The 21,995-nt window shown below is 45.7% G+C and overlaps 3 protein-coding genes across 3 annotated transcripts; 2 read left to right on the forward strand and 1 right to left on the reverse strand.

Moving 5' to 3' along the window:
• Positions 1 to 6,389: 6,389 nt before the first annotated feature.
• Positions 6,390 to 18,765, reverse strand: T265_14337 (hypothetical protein; the record flags this gene model as incomplete). The annotated part of the gene is made up of 13 exons (XM_009173200.1): positions 6,390 to 7,271; positions 9,721 to 9,871; positions 11,160 to 11,510; positions 12,438 to 12,623; positions 14,065 to 14,202; positions 14,250 to 14,429; positions 14,587 to 14,985; positions 15,934 to 16,098; positions 17,392 to 17,715; positions 17,765 to 17,838; positions 17,874 to 18,279; positions 18,315 to 18,421; positions 18,457 to 18,765. 13 exons carry the CDS (start codon positions 18,761 to 18,763, stop codon positions 6,859 to 6,861), a joined length of 3,201 nt encoding a protein of 1,066 aa, XP_009171464.1.
• T265_07625 (hypothetical protein) lies at positions 8,263 to 15,293 on the forward strand (the record flags this gene model as incomplete). Its single annotated transcript, XM_009173193.1, has 5 exons — positions 8,263 to 8,390; positions 8,613 to 8,769; positions 9,516 to 9,645; positions 11,730 to 11,887; positions 15,219 to 15,293. 5 exons carry the CDS (start codon positions 8,263 to 8,265, stop codon positions 15,291 to 15,293), a joined length of 648 nt encoding a protein of 215 aa, XP_009171457.1.
• A 643-nt stretch (positions 18,766 to 19,408) lies between the features above and the next one.
• Positions 19,409 to 19,636, forward strand: T265_07626 (hypothetical protein; the record flags this gene model as incomplete). The annotated part of the gene is made up of 1 exon (XM_009173194.1): positions 19,409 to 19,636. The coding sequence occupies one exon, from the start codon at positions 19,409 to 19,411 to the stop codon at positions 19,634 to 19,636; it is 228 nt and encodes a 75-aa protein (XP_009171458.1).
• Positions 19,637 to 21,995: the final 2,359 nt, after the last annotated feature.

Here is a 21,995-nt window from a genome sequence, read left to right on the forward strand (position 1 = left end):
TGGATGCGAGTGGACTTAGCTGACTGTAAAGGCTAGGGTTGTTGAGCCTAATGGCGACACATTCTACCACGGCATCTGGCTGTTTTAGATCTTGTCCTGGCTGCATGATAGACGATTCGGAAGGCGTGTTAGTGTAATTGGTGGTTTGTGTGTGACAGAATAACGCTCCATCCTGATCTTACACTATGAGCATTCATCCGAGCAGTGTGAGTATGCCTCCGTATACTTTCAGACACTTGTGTCGTCGTGCGGCTTAAGTGCCGTACTTGATTAATAGACAGATCATAGGGGCTGACTGAAGGACCACAGTCGGTTTGGGCGCGTGGACAAAGCTATTGTTATCTGTTTAGCCAGAGGCTCGTCTATTCGTAAGGAAGCTACAATAAAACCGCTTTCTTGTTCATCATGAGTTGTGCATCTGTACGGTCCGTTCTGGCCATGTTCTTCCAAATGAATGGCTCTAGATAGGCGTTCTTTATCTAGACATCTTTGATTTAACTCAGGTTTCTATTACATCCAACGAGACAGTGCGGATTTGAGGTTCTGTTGCAGTGGCACAAAACCAAGAAGGTTTAGCTATTGACCGCTCCGTGACTTTCTAAGAAAAATGACGCGCTGCAGGGAGCCCACTGTGTTTCTAGGAGGGATGTGACTTAGTCATGGGCTGCCGAAGAGTTTTCAGTAGTCTATGAGTAGAGTATTACGTCTATACCGTATTGCGATATCCCAAATGTCGTACCAAATAAAATACGAGGTGGCCTGTTTCAACACATTCATTTGAGAAGAACATCATAAGCGAGATACTCAGTTGGGTTGCAGTTGAGTCTCCCTTAAGAACCAAATTAGTATGCAAATGAGTGTATATGGTGTAGTCTACTTGGTGTGTGAAAGCTATTTTGGTGTTCTTGATTAAGCGATTCTAAAATCTGACCCAGGTCAGTTCTGTTTTCAGTGGCGCAGAAAATGTCTCGCATAGTAAGTCATTCTTTGTATGACCCGCTTAGGGCTTTTGTAGTCTAGTTTTCGTATGAATACTAAATCCACATATGGACTCAATGGAGACACCGTTGCTACTCCATCATCCTCAAGGCAAATGGGACCACTGGATTCGAATTGTATTCGCAGTACAAAATAAAAGTAGCGAATTGTTCTCTAGTAGTAGAGTTACCCACATCACATTGATGTCGATCATTGCGGTGACAAGTGATTGAGTATCTCATAGCGGCACACTCACGAACAGTGAGAACACACAAAGCGACATCATTCTCACGTCGGTCACATTGAGTGAGTCATGTGTGTTAACTATTCCTCACTCGCATCCAAACACCTCTCCTACATACATGCTACGCACATTCTAACTGAAGGGAATGCACTACACATAACTAATTAATAATACTAATAATCGTTCAGCTGTAACACTCCCGGTGCCTAGCTTCCATGCCACTCAGAGGAAGCACGAGGGCTGGGATACTGCCAGGTCATCCAGGCCAAGACAGGGGAAGTAGAGTGGCAGAGGTTGGGTTCGAACCACAGACCTTTCGGTCAGTAAATTCGCGCCCTAACCACTTGGGCCATCTCGCCCCTGAATGGAAATTGATTACAATCACCAGCTGTGGTATCTCGATGACGCTGTTGTGCCATTTTATGTAAGTGTAGACCTGTATTAGCCTATGTGGCGAATTTGCGAAAGCAGTTTGTTCACTAACGCGTCTTCTAATCTCCGATCCAAAATTTTTCCTTTGTTCAAACCCCCTTATGGTCCGTGTGACCATTTCTGAGGCAACTGGTATTAAGTTGCATAACCTGAGTTTATGCATGCAGCAAACTGTGGTAGTGTACGCGTCTGGCACTGCGAATTCTGAAAACCACATTTGGCAGTTCTGGGATAAGTTCGAAGGACTTCCGGAATTACCTTCACTATATCCTAAGGCCGGCTGTAAAGTGTCGATGTGATAATGAGGTGTTCTAAAGGATGGGGGCTTACCGTTTGGAGCAAAGACCTGTGCCCCCTCTTCAATACGGATTTGCTCATTCAGTTGTAGGAATACCGGGGGCGAGATGGCTCAGGTGGCTAGAGCGTGAATCTACTGACCGGAAGGTCCATGTCTTAAACTTGACCTCTGCCTCTCCAATTCCTCTGTCTAGGCTTGGGCAACCTGGCAGTATCCCAGCCCTCGTGCTTTGTTCTGGTGGTATGACAGCTAGGCACCGAAAGGGTGTTCCAGCTGAACGATTTTTTTTAGAATTTTTCTTATAGGAACACCTGATGGACGCCGTCTTTCATTCAGCGCATGAGCGATTCCACTCGTCACCTCTAATTTGGTTGGTGTTTGTGTGGAAGGTTGCCCGGAAGTAGGAACTGACACACTGTCGCGCGGTGCAGTTTTGAGCTAAGTTTTGCGTGAAGGCTGAAGTACACTTGGGAGAACTCAAGGCATGTGGTGCGAAAGAATGACCAACAGTAGCGGCAGTTCGACTTCAAAACTCCAGTCAAGCAGTTATCTGATCGTCGGCATATTCGCAGAGCTGGGCAATTTGATTGAAAGCGTTTCATCCCCAATCTAGGTGACATCATCAGTGCGTTGTTTGGGGGCGTAGTAGTGCGTAGCGACGGGTCGGTGATTGGTTGATGAAACGTTTGCAATCTATGGGACTTAATGAAGTTCTTGTCGGGACGCCTCCAGACGCGAAGAATACATGTACAGAGAACGACGCGTCTCCAAGGTCCCCCACACGTTCCAGATAGGTGCGTTGGCGGAGCTTTCCAAACACGGCTTAGCAGCAAGTGACCAGCGGAGTGGGTGTGAAGTTGTTCACGACAGGGACGTCGCCATTGGCTGTACAGAACGAAAAAGCGAATGACCATATTTGACCCTTTAGTCATCCGATATATTTATGCATAAGCTCTGTATGTTTTTGCGACAATACAGCCTGTGTTCTCCTTGTCGCGTAGTTTGGGAGGTTCAGTACAGGCGTAACCAATAGACGCCCCCCACCATACAACAGTTCTGAATAGAGCATGCATCTGCTCGAGTATCATAAACCCGGTCTAAAGCTAACTCAGCGCAACATTACTTCCAAAGATGGTTTGGGATATTTCTTCCTTAGCATACCACTTACGGAGTTGTTGAAAGCTCCTAGACGAAGAGTACGAGTGCTGTAACTGATAATAGAATGACGAATAACCGTAATAACTTATCAATACCGCTGCCTAGTATCGAATTGAACTCACTCCATCGGCACTTGGTTGGGACCAGTCGATCGAAGTGAGTCATTCAGGGTTTGTCTCCGGGATACCTATCACTGTTCTCCTAACCAGCAGATTACGGTGCATTCGGACCATCTTTAGAGAACGTGGGTTACGGGAATGTCCGATAGAGTGCATTATTTGTACGGTCGATCGTTTCTTCTCACAGTGCTTTATCGACAGGAGATTCACTGGTGGATAAATCGGAAGTGAAGAATGGTTTCTCCCTGAAAAGTAGTCTCTCAAGATCGGTCATTCGATTGCCATAGATGCATGAATGCATGTGGGATAAACCGACGTGGTTTAATGTATTAATATGTATGAATTCTATTCAGATGCATGCAAAAGTGGTGGGTTTTTTCGAATTCAGGAAGAACAGGTTTGAATGTTATGAGGTTCTTTAACCATTCACTACTGTCACCCTATTCAAAGCAAATTTTTTCGATCAACAGCGATAACAAGTTTTTGCGGCCCGCTATTTATCGGAGGGACTTTCTCAACCCCTTTCCGAATGTGGTAAGCAACAGGCTCAATGTACGAAACGCGATTAGGGCTACCGATTTTTCTTGATCTCCTCATCCCTGTGCACCGACTTGAACTCTGGGTCTATGTAAGTAGAGTATTAGGATAACCATCTCCGAACGTGACGGGACTACATAACAGCCAATGAAATGACCGTTTTCGTTGAGACAGATTTCATTGGTTGTTCTTCACTCGTTCTTGACGGATGAGTTGTATTCTTAGTATCACTTTGTTTACCCGCTTGTACGCGACAGTGATCAATAGATCAGCCGGTTCGCACGTTCGTTGGCTTTTTCTGGTTTGGCCAAGCGCGCCAGACTGTCAATCGGCTGTCCAGACCGGAATTCACGGTAATAAGAAGGCATTAAAGAGACTGTGGTCCAAAACACAGAGTGCCTGATGTCATTTCGTTGTATGCAGTTGTTATCGCCGCTGACTGTTTGCACTGACGTTTACGCACCACGACAGAAAGTTTGAGTGTTGGATTATTTTGCATGATACATTTTGTATGTTAATGGCCAAAAAGCTGGAAAGAACATTCAGCATTTGAGTTGCTATACTTCTTTCGTGTCAAACGAACTACTGCTACAGGCCAAAGCCACACGCACGGTCAGTAACTGTTCAACTGAAAACTGCACGCAAGGGACAACTCACCTGAGAAAGATATTTCGCAACTGCTACTCGAGACGTGCTGTTTCACGCTGCATTTTGTTCAAAAGGTCTCAAAATTTGAAGCCCTTCCCCTCGCGCTCTCGATGCGGTTATTGTTTGCTTTACAGTGCTGGGATCCTAGAGATCATCAGAACAAAACGATCATGGCATGTGACCATCTTTCGTGTAGACATTTTACAACGATTTCCAAATGTGCAAAGAGGGCGGCCCAGTGAATGAAAAATACCTTACCAATCTGAATTGTTCAGACTGTTGGATGTTGATTCCTTACAGAAATCAAAACAGTGAGACGTTACGCTATCTCAGGCTACTACCAGTCTGAATCCCCCGAATTCTTTTATGACACTGCCGTTCCCCCATTCCATCTAATACGCACTTCGGTTGATTTATACGGAAGACAGTTCCCGGATTGATTACTTCTCACACTAACCGCCCTACGTACTTCTGTTCACCACTGTGTATGCTGTTGATTTTGAGTGGTCCTTCACGGGGTTCAGGTGGTGACTCACCTGCCCAAGGTTATTTTAGTCAGAACAGGCCCGTGTATTTGACTGCGGTACAGTTCGCGCATGCTACAGGTGTGACGGCTTACTATACGGTGCACACTTGGGACAATGTTTCGCGGCGCGATAGGCGTCGCTGACCACTCTGTCCGTTCGGTTTATTCTAGTTCACTTGTCCCTCCTCCCCCCGGTAGTCCAAATGCTCTCACGGCCCCTTTACGTCCTCTGCATGTTTTGTTTGTCACAAAGACGCCACAGTGATTGTTATGGCCATTCTTTACAGCCCTCCGAATTGGTATAGTTTGTGATCATTGATCGTATGTCCGTATTCATGCCTGATTAGCAATACTGAAGTTCGTCGAATGGTATTCGGGAGAAATAACTCACCCTCGATAGATGAACTGGTCACACTGCATCGGTTGCGCTGGCTTGGCCACTTGCTGCGTATGCCAGTCGACCGACTTCCTCGAAGGGCTCTTTTCGCACAACCACGTGAAGGATGGAAGAGAACCAGAGGCGGTCAACAATGACTTTGGCAGCGAAGTATAAAAGCCATTACCAGCAAACTCAGCTGCGCTGGTCCCTGCTGTCTTCCTGGATGGGGACCTCGAGACGGGCCACATCAATGGTTAAAGACATTATCGGACATGGTCCAGCCGCGCCCTCAATGGCGCTCATGCATCCAAGCTATTGCCTTCAATGTATAGCCCCCTGCCCAATCCCCCCACTTAACAGTCCACCTACAGTGCTGTATGTACGCACCAATTCATCAGCTCCCGCCTTTAATGTGCAGTTACCAACCCCACCTTTCCAAATCGTCGGTGAACGAAACTTTGGCAGCTACAACCACTGTACGACAAGTATGCGGTTATTACAGCTGACAATGATGACGATTCATGCTGAACCTAAACTGAGATGTTTTAGGACGAGATTCGTGGTTCCCACTGCCCCATCTGCTGCTGTGACAATCCTGTCGCCCGTGTCAGTACTGATGTGTCCGTTGCTCAGTATCTCAAGTACAGATTTACCTATCGGTTTTCCTCCTAGCTTCAAGTCTGCGTCGAATAGCAACAAAAGTGGCCTCTGTGAAATCCGTCTTACCACTCTGGATTCCGGGTAAACCGGAAAACAAGTAGGCATAGCGCTAAAGGAACTGAAGGTTTTTGACAGGTTACTTAGAGGTGACGGGTTCTCCGAAATGACCCGGGTACTGAGCATTCGCTTTCATAGACACAGATGACGAGTAAGTTTAATCGCATTACTTGCAAGAGCAAATAGAACGTCATTCATCCGACGAACTAATTGTACCGACATGGATCAGAGGCCCACAATTTCAGTTACGCCCTCCCATGTCCAATAAATGAAAGAAAAATCCAACCAGGAATAGATCAAAACGGCAAACATGTTCTTTTTTTACAAAAAAAGAAAACAGCAGTAAAAAGATACCGCGGTACATGTGAACTCAGATGGAAGTTATTCAGTTTGGGAGCGGGAGACAATCGCAAACGCGGTGTCCGTATTGAATAGACACAAAAATACACGGGGATTGTAGGGATTGTGTAGGAGCATTGAGAGTAGCAGCAATCGATGACTATGAGTAGGTGTGATGGTGGCAAGTGTGTGACCCGACCGGGATTAAACATCTATTCAACACCGCCTCAAAGTGTAAGTACTGCAGGTGTCGTGGGGCGAGATGGGGTGAAACGAAGAATACCATCTCTTATGATGAAATACGCGCTTAATTTTGAATACCGCCAATGGAACGTTGTCTTAATCCGGATGGGCTCGCGGACAGATTTCTGATAGAAAACGTAGTAAAATGCAACTTGTCCGAAAGAAAGCCACTAGATAGTGAGGGCTGCACAAACACGAGTTATGATATTTGGAAATGGGCAGCCTGAATAGATAGTACCATTAGTCACACATATCCACTTCGTGTGGACCCAAAATACCGGGAACTGCTGCTAATCGCCTCATCTTGGCTTCCTGAGCCTGTTGAATCTCTTGTTCCCGTTCGTCTAGATACAGGTCGGACAAATCCTGACCCGCAACTTCGCGGATCTGAACCAAGAAATCGCGAATATGTTCCCGAAAAGCCGGTAAATCGTGGTTAAATGAGAACAAACCGTCAATAAATACGCGGATTTGAGGTTCCTGCAAATGGGGAAACACCTGCTTGAGGAGTTGACTCAGACTTTGATGCACGTAACGCACGTTGGCTTTTGGGCCAATGGGGTTCTCGGGAACATCACTCAAAGGTACCGTGATGACGTCGTTTTCCACGATTTTGAACATATAGGCTAGCAAAGAACATTGCAAGGTGAGATCTGGAAACAAAAAGGTAGAAATGATAGCTTTAGGATTGCTTGGGAAAACAATGTTCAGTTTCATAACTGGGTGACTGAAACGAAAGCTTTGTCATGCCAAGTGAGCGGGCAGACGGAGAACCAATCGACAAGACCCCTTCCGATTAGCACACTACGTCAGTGTTGAATGTCAGTTAAAAGGTCTTATCGGTTGTTCTGGTTGCTTAAATCTTATGGTCGATGGATTGCGTGAATTCCAAATCATTTTGACCGGGTTTCGGTCCTTGACCTTCGGGTTCAGGGGTTCGATTCACGATTCATCTCAGGTGCCAGTGGTAGGTTTTGTTCGTCTGTGTGAGTCTGTAAGGCGGCGACAAATTTATTTGGGGGGGGGGAAGTGGTATGTGAGATTAGGTGAAATTTTTGGTCGGTTTGGTTCCTGCGCTCCAGACCTAAGCGGCCTCTGCTGATAACTTCTCTTTCTTGTAGGCACACCACGGCTTGCCAGTTCTACACCTATTCTATTTACACTAAAACGCTTGGCAACTTCCGCTGTCTCAGCTATCGGTCTCTGAGGAGTGAACCGTAGGCCCCACCTCAAAAATTTAACGCTGTAAATCTGCTTTGTGTCCCGTGTCCCCCCATTGCTGAGTCTTTCAGAAACGCTCGATATTCATCTGCGTTTATTGGTAGCCCATTTACTTTTCTCTTGTGCTCACTTATTCTGCTATGAAGTTCTCTGGCCGTCTGTCCTATATAGACTTTAGTGCAGTCATTGCATCTAATTTTGTAGACAGTCCTCGGTACCCATCACCGGGAGTCTAGCCTTCAACTGCACCAGTGCAGAGCGCAAACTGTTACCCTTCTGGAACGCTGCTCTAATGTTAACCGTGTTCAGAATCATTCGAATGATTTCGGGTGTCCCTGGTGTATATAGAATAGCAGCAATCCGTTCCCTGTTGGGCTTCGCCACAGGTACCAATACCTTTGGTAAGAGGTCTAATCAAACGAGATGGATATCACTTATCCCGAAGTTTGTTCTTTACTTCAATTTGGGGCACTTTCCGTGTACAGGACCCATACTCAACTAAACATTGATGAGGCAGTACTAGCGAACACCGATTTCGGATGGGCAGTCGAGTAGTTCAAAATCGCACCGGTGTTAGTTCGCTTCTGATGCCTGGCCTAAAGTCTAAGGGCAGTGTACGCCAAGCGACCGATAGTAGACAGAATAAGTTCCCCACACATGAGGTGGCCAGATTCCTGGCAGATATACTTTGCTCAGTGGTTAGAATGCGAATTTACTGACTGGAAGGCCCGTGGTTCGATTCCGACCTCTACCTCTTGACTTCCCCTGTCTAGGCTTGGGCAACCTGGCAGTATCCCAGCCGTCGTGCTTCCTTCTGGTGGCATGACAGCTAGGCGCCGAAAGGGTGTTACAGCTGAATGTTTTTTTCCAAGCCTAGACAAGAGAAGTGGACAAGCAGAGGCCGGATTCGAACCACGGACCTTCCGATCAGTAAATTCGCCCTTTAACCACTGAGCAAACTATATCTGCCAGGAATCTGGCCACCACCTCGGTAGACCGTGAACCCGCGGTTGGTTTCACTTTTGGGGTACAAACAATATCACTTACCTTGCCCTGGGTGGCTTATCACGGACCACAAATCCTGCCAACGTCAAATTTACTCCTATTCACTTTAGAAGTAATATTCCCAATATCGACCTGCCAATAGGGACACTGAGCTAGGTGTTGCTTAACCTTCTGTAGATGATCACACTTGTTCGTGAGGAGGGTGACCTCATCCGCCTTTGTAATCACTGTTGTTGACTTGTTGTAGCATATTTAACGCTCTCCGCCCTGGTGGTCCGTAGTTGCAGAAATCAGTTTGAAAAATCAAGTGGGTTAAAATGCACAGTTTATTGTGGATGGGTAGAACCAGTGAGTTTTTCGTTGAGCAAAATAGAACTGTCACAAAACCCACCTCGAGTTTACTCTGAGGTGGTATTCAACTATTTAACCAGTTGGAAATGTAAATAACCGGAAAGGGTCGTTTACACTGGACTTCTTGCGCAACAGTAGTGAACTTCATCCTGCGCATGGAAGTGAATCAATTTGCCAACAGTGTGCTAAACGGCTTTTAAGGAGACAAGAATCATCCTCCAGCCCACAAACCTTCACTAAGACCAGGCAAGAAAAGGGCACAAGTATTCTAGCGTAATATATGGTGTTGAGTAAAACTTAGGAGATTTAAATTTCTACAGAAAGTGGGTCGATCACAATGTTCAAGAAGCCAGCTCCAGCACGAGGGCTGGGATGCTGCCAGGTTGCCCAAGCCTAGACAGAGGAAGTCGAGTGGCAGAGGTCGGGTTCGAACCACGGACCTTCCGGTCAGTAAATTCGCCCTCTAACCACTTGGTCCATCTCGCCCCAGCCCCAAGCTTAAACCGATACATGAAAAATACTTACTTCCAGTTTGAGATCGATCCGTGATGACTGCAAACATGTGCTGCAGGATATCCATGTAGAATGTTTTGAAAAACACTTGGCGCTGTTCCACATTTGCGCTTGACATGTTCACAAGCATTGTGTGTAAAATATTGAGACCGGTTTCAGAAACCTACAAGCGGGATGGGATACGGGTGAAAAAAACGTGGAAAAACAAGTAGTCACAATTAGAAGGGAGCCAAATTTAATGTCACTAGTTTTGATATGAATAAACGGTACGGAATGAGACGGTATACAATCAAGCCAAGGTGTAGATGAATGAGAGTCCTAAAAAGGACATGGAATATCGGTAAAGTCTTGAGGACTGGGTTGTTTGCTTCATTGGTTCGCCAGAACAACGACTAGTAGTGTGGGAGAGTAATGCTGATGGAATGTAAGTCTAAATCAACGCGACAGGTTGTCAGGGACGCATGGCATACAATGAGATGAAAGCACATCCACATCGCGGAGAGTTTGACAGGCTTGCGCCGAATCAGTAACTATCGCGTGCTCCGCTCAGGAATGAGCCGCAATCTCAGTAGAACTCCGTCCTCAAGAAGGCTCGGTTCATATAGGACATCGACTTCGCGTCAGTTGGACGCCAATACCAAGTGAACAATGTGGCTTCCAACTGTCTTGATGAGGTCTACTCAAGCAACCCGGCAGTGTTCGCATAGGCTCTGACAAAGACGTGCGTAATGTGACTGCAGCTCCGAAAAGCTGTACATTCCCACAAAACCACTAGTTTGGTTGGCAGCTGAAGATTACGGTTCTGAAAGTACGAATTGGACTGATCCAACGGAAACACACCCACAACCACGGTACTCAGTACCATTCAGCACTTTTTGGCTAAGTAATTGTGTGAAACCATTGAAACAAAGTTGAGGTTGGAAATCAGGGATACACTGGCTAACATGCTTTAACATCAATTCATGGCGCAAAATATCAAACTTCTTATGGGAACATTGCCTTAACATCAATTCATGGCGCAAAATATCAAACTTCTTATGGAGAACATTCCCCTCATGAGGGACAATTTCAGCTTGTTCTTTTGGCCTTCTCTCCAAAGAAGTCAGTGTAGAACAAAGCACCGCGGAACTTAAGTACGTGGGTTGAGAAGAGCGATGGAGGTAGTATTAATGGGTACAAGTTGACTTGCACCAGGGTTACACACATGTATTCGTCTGACTTTTATGTGGTGCGTTGCTTGCTCGGACTCCAAATTGGAGAAACGCACTGAATTGGGTCAAGCTGACAGTGGAAACCTCATGCGAATATGTGCTTGTAAATAGGCTGTTTGTGTATAAGAACAAAGTATACTGAACAAAACAGGATACTGAACAGAGACAAACGAGTAGGTGGGGATCCCGCTGGATCAACATGTCGCGCAACTTATTTTCAGAAAATAGTCAGGGGCGTACCTGGCGCATGGTATGCTTAATTGCCCAAATTACACTATCCAAAATGAGCTTGAATTTGTCTGTGGTCAGACTCAAGAGGGCGGAGAAGCAATTGCTATTGACAGCTTGGAGAAGACTGAAGAAATATGTTCGGTGTTCCGGGTATTCCTCCAAATCTTTGTCAATCATTTCCAAAGTGGACTGGAAGACAGCGTCTAGGATTCGAGGTAAGGCCGGCAAGATGCGCTCTTCAAGCCTTGTGACCAAAGTTGCCATGAGGTTAAGTACTTCAGCTTCTCGTGCAGCGGGAATGTTGCGCTGGTAGTCATCCGCAACAGCATCCAAAAGAGGCGGGACGAAATTCTCGGCAACCTACAGGAGAGATATAAACTGAGTAATGATGTGTTGAAGGGCTTTGCAAGGGGAGCTGAGGACATGCTAAGCCTAAAATTAGTATTCGTATCCAGTAACGAGTCACAGTAAGGCGGGTTGCCCGAAAAACTGGTCTACGTGAACAATGTCCTGAATCTTTGAATGAGATATTTACTTTCGGACTACGGAGGTGAGTGTGGTCCGATGCGTGAGGAACAGGTGCCGAGAAAAACCGTCCAGCCGTGACGTCCTTTCGATGCCTAGTTGCTAGGCCACCCGAAGGAGACACGAGGGCTGAGATACCATCAGGTTGTCCACACCCAGACAGGAGCAATCGACCCTATGTGGTCGAGTTCGAACCACTGACTTACAAATTAGTAAGTTCGTGCCATCTGAAGCTGAAACCGGTGCCAACTGTTCAGAGTACCACGTCAAAGTTAAGTACCTAACTATGGAGTGCCTGATAGTAGGAGATAGTTGGACGATCAAGTCAGCATGTGTGTTTGTGACAATGATGCACCCTACATGGTGGTACAACTGAACACTTTCTAGACAATGTGCACAATCTTCATGCAACCTATGGCAAAGCATTCAGGTATAACCCTGAATGTGTACGGCGCACGGACGGGGCTAGCTCAAGTGTCCATCAGTATCAAGGGTCGTGGATCTCTAATTTTAGTCGTATAAACAACCACAGAACCACTTCGGGAAAATAGGCAGTGTCACATCGGAAAACATGGGTAAAAACAGTTTTCTGATGGGTTTCAAGAACACAAGGGCATGAAATTAAGGAGGAAACGAGAGAAGGGCCAATGGAATTACGCAACCGCCAAAAGTAGGTCCAAAAAGGCAGGACTGAAACTTAGGGATTCGCTTAGGAGGGAGATGGACAGTGCCACAGTGCAGACATGCGACAGTGAGACTCACCAGATCCGCATCGGTTGAACGGATGAACCAGCAAGAAAGAACGCTAAGAATGGCCTTTTTCACCGAACGCATGTTCTTTATCAAGGGTTGTTTGGTCACTTGCTCACCATTTGCTGCAACTGCTTGATTGATATTTTGAGACATGATCTTGTAAACATTGAGCATGTCCAGATAAATGCGTCCAAGCTAAAGCGGTATATAGTGATGGGTTAGAACGGTTACATTCAGTCATGGGAGGCAAGAACTAGCACAATAAGCGTTTTAAAACATTGTGGAGTCATATCTAGTGTGCCTCTTTGTTCCGTCCAACTAAAGCCTCCAGGAAGTAGGTAACGGTGCTTGAAAAGCCCCCAAGCTTTGCAACATTACTAGATAACTTGGCTTGACTAAAAAAGCCACTGTAGGTAAAAAAGGCGCTGGTACTCGAGACACATCAATTGCTGAAAAACGTATCTGACATGCATCAATATAACCCAACGACGGAAGTGATGCACTTCCGATCCGAGTGGAACTCAACTCGCAAAGCTACACTAATGCGCACACATGACTACCTCTGGTGCTTTGTGATTGTTTTTGTTATTTAAAACCTGAGTACGATGGAAAACTTCACCACGCATACACCATCTATAGCAGCCGACGATGATAAACATAGGCAAACCAATCTACGGTTTCACAGACAGCTCCCAATTCGCTAACTTCGAGGACAATCAAGGAGCTGATGTAGAATTCTGTTGTCTGTAATCAAATAACATCATTCTGACTAAAAAGTTCAGACGGAGGGGTACACCTACAGACTGCAATCAAATAAACAAGAATACATCGTGGATGAGCTAAACAGGGCCTACTGATACCAGAACTGAAAGGTCCAGTAACCACGTACATTATGCGCGACATCAGGACTGTTCTTCTCAGAACCAACGGGACTAACAAGCAGAAGAATGACACACAAATCACCAGTCAGATTGGCAAATTGGCACCGTGGCGACATCAAACATTGCTGGAAAAGAAGCCGCAACAACAACAACCTGTCTGGCTTAACACACTCGTCTCGTCTTCCGGCCAGGCATGAACATCTGGCATTACACAATGCCAGTCCTCGAGCCAGTGCAACGCATGCAGCCCTGAGAAAATTGTCGGCAACACAGATAGGACTGCTATTACACGAGCACAAAGTGTAACCGGTTAGTTTTGTAACGTGCCCGATGAGTCACAAGCGGAGTAAACCGCGTCCTGCACTATCGACACACACGTGCTAGTCACACATTCGCCGTTAATAATCGACGAAGCTAGGTGACTAGTGGTTCCTGAGACAGTCTGTCACCCCATGAAACTCTATGTCTATGGGACTAGCTCGTCTCCTCGCAGGAATCAACCGAAATAAAGTAAGCTCAGTTAGTAGATGAAAACAAAAACCAATGCAAGATCAGCAACCACGAGTGTGAAATGCGCGGGATGAGTGATCAGTATTGCCGTAGTTAGTGCCTTGGTTTGCAGGCACGTCCGGTTGACGAAAACTGCCATTTCTTGGCTACTTGGAGAAACAAGTAGAGTGACAAAATAGCTAAACACGTAAGCCTCTAGAACCTTAGCAGTCCATTCCTGAGAGTATTTGTTTGACACCACTCACCTGCACCAAGTAGGGCTGACCAAGAGATTTGCAGGCACTGTGATTGGTTTTCAAAATATTGCACAATTGTCTGACTGTCTCCGAGTCCTTGAGGATTTCAACGTCGGTCGCTGCGCGGGACAGTATACTGTCCCATATCTAAATGATGGACAGTGGTTGGGGAAGAGCACTAATGAAATACTAACCTGATTCGGCAGACGGAACAGTCGTTCGATCTGCTCACCCTGTACATTCGGGTCCTGCTGGGCACTGATAATGACACCAACAGCCTCGTAAAACGTGTTGACTTGTGGCGGTTGTAGATCATTGATAATTATATCGATCTCTCGGAGGATCTCCTCAATGAATTCAACGGTTTCTCCGTACTGAAAGAGACCGGAGAAACGTGAGGATTTTAGGGAGTAAGCAAGGGAGGTGCGGGTAACAGGAGATTATGTGATAGTGAGAAGGAACAAGGTCACCAACCCTTTGAATGATCCAAGTACAGAAGCGCTCATGGACCTACATAATCTCGAAACTTACCTGTACAGTGACTAACTGACGGCGACATTTTTGAGCAATTTTGATAAATGTATCGCAAGCCATGTCTTGAACGCCCTCGTGAGTTTCATGCATGAACTCAAACAACTTGGTAATGACTGTCTTTAGAAAACGCCAGTGCGCCCGCAGAAACCTGGGATACTGGCCCACAACATACATGATGTTGCTGGCCACAATAGCCTTGTTGTCTTTGCCTCGTTTTTGTTCACATAAGCCCAACAGGTCACGAATGACAACCACCAAGAAACTCCGCTCGTCGTCTTCTTGCATAGCACCTGAGATACTGCCGATTGCCCAACACAGTGTGTTGAGGTTATGCCAGGACCATTCACGGCCATCCACTTGACTGTGAAGTTTTTCTATCATGATCTTCTTGGTATCCTGTACAGAGGTAGGAAGAAAGGATGCGAACAATTCAGGAACAATATGCATTTTGAGGTTACTGCGAACTTAAAGCGATTCTTCAACGCAAAAAAAAATAGTTACAGCGAAGACCGATGGGTGACATCGATACTATTCGCCGTGAAAAAAGGATCGCTATTTCCCTGGAGAGACCAAGTCAAAGATCGTGCACTGATGGGAGAGTTTTCCTCCACCTTTCTTTTTTTTTTTAGCTCAAACGCTTAACGGAAGCTGGTCCCGTCTGGATATTTAAGGACTGTCAGCCAATGCGCCTAAAAGTGGTTTAACAGGAGAAGACCTCATGTCATCGGCCCCCAGAACAAAAACAGAGTACAACCTAGTGCTGAAGTGCAGTTTCTGCGTCAGTCTTGTGGTTGTTAAGCCAAATAGTAGCAACAGCTTGGAGTGAATAAACACATTGTGATTTATCAAGTGGCGATTCTAACCCCGACGACGTCAGCTGTCTACAATGATAACTTACTAACTGGCTCAACGACCTTAAATTCTACCTTGGTAACTCTCTGAAGTAATTGGTGTTGAAGTCCTGAACCGAATGATTCCGTCCAATTAAGTCTGAGATAGAGTAAAAACGGGGATGAATGATTCCGTCCAATTAAGTCTGAGATAGAGCAAAAAACGGGGATGAAGCACTATGAACGGTAGAGTAAACTTCCAACTTGGGGCACTCGACCGAGGGATGCGAAAGTTAAGTGAGCTGCGAATAGTAGAAATACCAGGTTTGCATTCAAACCGAGAACCCTGACTAGAAGCTGATGTCCTTACGCACAGACTAGTTGGGGCGCAAACTTATTCTAAGAGCGAGAATACAGCACTATCGGAGCGCCATAAAATGAGCGCATTGACAACTGATGCCTTCTTATAAGAAATTACAACAGTTGGTGAGCATGGTAACGATCAAGAACATACCGTGCAGTTCAAATGCGTTAGATACACCAGGGTTTCCCGCATAGTCTTGTACAAATTCAATCCATCGGTATCTTTCATGAATTCACGAACAACTTCACCGTGCTCATTTTCAACGACCAGCACTTCTTCCGGTCGAGCCATTCGAGAGATCATAATTCGCCGCAGCTGGATAGCAAAAGAGAACATCATAAACCATAACAAAACAGGATGATAATCAGCAAGCTAAATATAACTTGCTACAGAACCTGGCTTAAGGGATTCCGGGGCACGAAGCCAACCAGCATACATTTAGAAACGAAACAAGGGTAACCATACCGAACACAAAGTTGAATGACGTTCTATGCTTACTACCCTAGAATGGTGTAACCCAGAATACCGTTCAGTACTGAATTAGAGTGAGCCTTAAATAACGAAACAGGCATTTCACCTGGTGGGCTCTTCCAAAATATCGGGAGGCCGTTCCATAGCGGTTTCAACGCGAATATGATGGAAACAACCCAAAGCGGTCGAAGGAAGGAGACTGCAGAAAGGTTCTTTGCAAACTACATTACTCAGTCTTAATGTTCAGTAAACCACTACTAGAGGGAACCTATCGAATCCTTTTTTCTGAAAAATTGCCCCAGTTCTGCAGTGGTCTCTCCCAAGAAATGAGGTTTCCAGGAATACTCATCTCCATTGTTTCACTTTTATCTTCAAAAAAGGGATATCTGGATAATGCGGGCCCACAGGAAGTGCACAATTTACTTAAACACTTAAACGCATAAGTAGATTTTAAACTTTTTCGGAGAAACCAGTGAACAGTGCTGCACTTCAACGTGCTTTTTATGTTACCATTCATACAAGTAAACATGCACGGGATTTTCCAGACTGCTGACAACTGACCGTGAATGAAGCAAAGAAGGCAAACATATGAGCAAGGCAACTGAAAGAGAGACATTAGGTACTTGTTTAAAGTAAGCCCTTTTCCAAGTTTGCTGCGTTTATCGACAAAAGCTACCCCCGCTAGGCCGCAGTCAACTACAACAGAAACCTGGGATTCCATCGATCGTTGGCTGCCCAACTGCATTCCGCGGGATATTATCATCATCAACACCGACAGCATAACATCAGTGCCCAACACCGATGCTTTGCTACCGTGCAACCATAAATTATTTGAAAGCTTTGTTGTGGAGAAAAAATAAAGGTGGGCGGAGAATGGACTTAATGCTAGCTTACTACAATCATTCCGAGGTGCTTACACTTCCAGACATTCATTCAGGCAATCTGGATATAAACTGACAAGGACGCCACTAACATAGGTTGGCAGCCATTGACAGCTGAAACGTAAGCCCACTTCACATAGCTTGGCACATGAATACTCAACTGGCTCCCGTGAGCCTTCATGACAAACTGTCGACCGTTAAAACAAAGAAAGAAAGAAAGAAAGGTAAGCGAGGTTGTGCCGCGGTAGAAACATACCTTGGAGAGAATATGATCAAACTGTTTACATCGATCTCGCATGAATGTTGGGTCACAGGGAAAGCTGTCTCGATACAAGTCACCCACCAGAAGATTCCAGTATTCAAGACATATTTTGAAAATCTCGCGTTCATCAACCTCTGAAAGCATAAGCAAATAGGCATACGCATCCTGGAGGCACCAGAGCAATTCCTGTTTTTCCACCAGATTGCTATGGCACTTCAAATAAGTTGTATAAAAAATGGCCAAATTCTGGATGAAATTCTGTTCATCACTGCTTCCAGACTCGTAGGCCTCTTTTAGTTTGGTTTCCAATGGCAACATCTAGAGGAAGGTGCGTAATGAACAATGTTAAAGTGACAACAACGCTCACTTCTTTCAGTTTATTTGTTGTTGAAACGAATAGTTCCACCAATTGCGTCCCGTATTCATCGGTCATCACCCCGGCTACAGACGTTGGTTTACCAAACAAAGCAACATACCTATTTCAGCAAGACACTTGAGTGTGACATTTCTGAATAGCGGCACATTGAAGAATTTGAACACTAAAGTTTGTATGAGATTCGTTTCGAATATGTAGCCCAAGGGAATCCAGTGCATAAATCGTAGCAGTGTTTCTAGAGTGGCCACAACGAGCGAAGCATTTTGCGACTTCTCCAGTACGAACTGCGAGAGTTGGAAAATAAGCCCGAACTCCTGACACATGGAATCTTTCAAGTGTTTTGCTTTGGTCTGGGTCATTTGTCCGAGGGAAAAGTCAAAAACCTCCTCACTGAGTAGTCGCAGGATGACCATGTTGTTCTGACACAACGACTCATTTGTTTTACTCGCACCCACAATATCACTTATGAATGTGGGCCAATTGACAGGCCATTCATGTTTCAATATCTAAAAATATGGTAACACAATTGCAATGTGATTACTTCAACCAGGATCATGTTCAACTTGCCGAGGTAGGTCCTCTCCGACTCTATCAACTCGTTGTTAGAAGAAGTTTGAATGATTAAGCCGACAATATATTTTTTGATACCTAAAGACAATATATGAACCGCTTGGAACACTCACCTTCACACTGAGGTCGAGCAAGGACTTTCCAGCGGGATTTGATCAACGCCTCGAGAATTTGCAGTCCAAAGTATTTCGTTTGCCTGTTTGAACTGAATTCTAAAATCGAGTCGACACGCATCCATGCATCTGGGTGTTCCTTCAAGGTATTTAAGATTTTCTCCGCCAACTTTTGCTGAGGTCCACTTTCATTGTACATACAGTCAACTACACGATCCAGTAAAGCGATGTCCAGTGGTTGTGAAAAATCCAACAGCTGTGATGCAGCGACTTCACTTATGACACCCATAGTTGGCGAGGGACACATGTGCTGGAAACGGGAACTGAAATTAGGAGAGTAAATATCGATAAATCAGATTGTATGGATGTTGTTCGAAACTTTACCACGTCGTCACTTCCGTTAGAAGGTCAGGCTGATGTGGCCTCAAAGCCGAGAACAAGCAGTTAAGCCAAGTTTTTTTTATGATAACCGTTCACCTGTAATACCCTTTCGGTGCCTAGCTGCCATGCCACATAAAAGAAATACATGGGCTGGGATAGTGCCAGGTTGCCAAAGCCTACACAGGATAAGCAGCGCCGTATCAAAGAATAATACTTGGACGTCAAAAACAGGGGCCTAACTGAGCAACGAAGCTGTGCAGCACATTCAACTGAAAAATACCACACCTCAACTGTACAGTTGCTCAATTTGCAAACGAGGGCTTAGTTCCATAAATGTGCTATCACGGATAACGCATTCCAACTTGTAAATGGGGCAAAGAGAAACATTCGAACGACAAACCTAAGCGAAATGAGATAGCAGATGTTCACGGAGGTGCAGTTGGGTTTAATCCACAGTTGCTTTTAGTCTTGATCCGGGTGTGGATGCATCGACCCAAGTTACCCTCGAGTTCTGTAACTGTGAAAGGAATGAAGGTCAAGGTATGGGGGGGGGGGCGAGAAAAAAGGAAAAATGGAAGACATGAAAACTGGATGCGCCAGAGTGGCAAAAGATTGCGCTACACGCACGACACTAAGTGAAACATGCAACCACTTTTGCAACGACGGAAATTGCCTCCTGATATCCAACGCGGTAGATGGCACCTACCAACAGTACAGGCGACGCGATCCAAGTTTTCATGGCCAAAAGTCCTGTCATCAGTCAGCTGCAGCTCCTCCGTTCCCATCCAATGCGGGGTAGCAGACTCGACGTAGAAGCATACCGTAGCCAGAAAACGTCTTTGAGATTCGTGCGTTGGCTTCATCTGACACACTGACGTCAAAGATAAGTCAACTTCCGAAATACGCAGCCTAAAGGCATACACAAAGACTGTACGTCCTGTAGCATAACTTTGGAGCGCGAAGCACATGCCGGAGGACTGGATGGCCTGGGTCAGCTTGCCCTTCCTGCTCTCATCACACACCTGTCCCCCGCCACATCCGAGTGGCCTGCGTACGATGAGACAATAGTGCTTTGTAAGCTACAGATATCAGGTTGACGTTTCAGTGTTTTTTTTAGATTGCTCGTTTACCCCTCTTAAGATTGTTCTGACAGGCATTCCATTCTGAGATTATCAGTTCTTCGTCCCACACTGTAAGTAGTGCCATTAAACTGACCATCAAAGCGTTATCACTTTCCTTGAAAAGTGCATGGACAGGCACCTTATCGTATTTAGAGGCAACTTCGCGAGTTACTTCTTCTGTTGGAGGAGTGATATCCTTCCCCGGTCTTTCCCATGAGCTGCTACCAGAAAAAGGTTTGAGGTTGGCCAAACAATGTTTCTTTCTGAAGTAACCATAACTTGTAACTGACTTATCGCTCCCCAAGGTCGCTCGAAATATATATATATATATATATATATATATATACATATATACGACGTTGCTCTCACTGTAATTCGCCTTTGGTTGAGGCAGTAAAAGCCCTCTTCTGAAGGTCTGGTCTTCTTCTCTGCCTGCGCTAGGAGTGGTTGGGCTCGCGTCATAGCTGGGGAGTTGTGCGCTCGTTCTCAGGTCGCGCATATCCGTTGATCGTACCCGATTCCGATACATATCAAACTCCTCGACGTCGACAAGATAAACAAGCAAATCATCCAAGAATCAGTTGGAGCTCCCTCTAACACCAAACCAATTCACAAATGGAATTTTGTCAATGCTCCTTCCTTTTGAAGAAAGTCTATTGGGAGAATGTTAAGTCGGTGTTTTTGCGTATAACTTCACTGACAGTCGGCTTCTGATCATCCTTCAGAATCAAGGGACAAACGGGACGGACAGCTATATGCGAGTAGGCTATCACGTGATTAAAAACAGGCTCAGAACTCAAAAAGGAATGTCTTGATTGATGTGAGAGATTACGAAGTGCCGGTTGTTGGTACAATGCGTCTTCTGGGACGTGACCACCTCCTGCGCTTGGCTTAAGACATTACAGCGGCGTTTGCGTTGTCAGTTTATTTCCAGATTGTCTGACTCAGCACTTGGGAGTTCAGGGACCTTAGAATGCTGCGATAGGCCGGCAGCAGGCCCCATCCCTCACCAGCTCTTTTGCATTCGAAGGCTTCAAATGTAATTAGACTTTGTGGTTGTTCGGCAATGAAGCGTCAGTGTCAACAGTGATTTTGCCGTCTTTAACGATGAAGAGTTTTGGAGGGCTGCTATTCGTCAGTGACTGATTGGCACACACCAGCTGCACCCACTGATTTGTTTGGTACGCGCTAGGTTATGTTATATGGGAGCTTATGTTGTGAATTCATGCTGGTCAGCAACATATTGTCAGCGTGTTGCTCCCCACTATCTGCGATTCGACCGGGTTAAAAAAGCTCAGTCCTAAGGGCCGCATATTTCGATCGCCCAACGGTTGACCGTGACTGCTAGCGAATTATTCAATACGGTCGAAATACCTTTAAGACCAGAGTCTGGTGTTGCTCAAGTCATCTGCTGTGCGCAGCTGCACGAGGAGTGAGACAATAATGCTCTACTCCTTGTGCTCTCGGGTTAGGCCAACCCCCTGTAGCCGAGCAGGTCAGACAATCGAGTCATCGGCCTCGGACAGGGTCCCCTACTATTCGCTGCCTCGTGGGTCAGAACCTCTAGTCAGAGGCTAGAGACAGGGTCCCCGAACAAAGCCCTACATCCTCCTAATACCTTGTGAGTCAGACTTATGAGTCAAAGGCTCGAGGTGGGGCATCTCAATTAAACCCCCTTCCTCGGCCTGGGCAACCGAGAAGTATCATTTGCCCGCAGCTGTATCCACCGATGATTATGTGACTTCTTTGGAGCAATATTCTGATTCACTTTAGAGCAGCGTGGTGGATGCGCGAGTGGTTGGATGGCTGATAAGCGACCTGTAAAACGTTTAACGCTCAACACGGTATGCCCCAAAAGTTTGTAAACATAATCCGATCCCTATATTCACATACTTCTGGGCGGGTGGGGGTGTATGATGAGCTCACCAAAAGCTTCACTACAAAAAGTGATGTCAGACAAGGATGTCCACTCTCCCCATTCTTGTTCAACTTCGTCATCGATGAAATAATGAGGCGAACACTGGATGGTTTCCAAAA

The sequence above is a fragment of the Opisthorchis viverrini genome (genome assembly GCF_000715545.1).
Source record: "Opisthorchis viverrini unplaced genomic scaffold opera_v5_178, whole genome shotgun sequence".
Lineage (NCBI taxonomy): Eukaryota > Metazoa > Platyhelminthes > Trematoda > Opisthorchiida > Opisthorchiidae > Opisthorchis > Opisthorchis viverrini.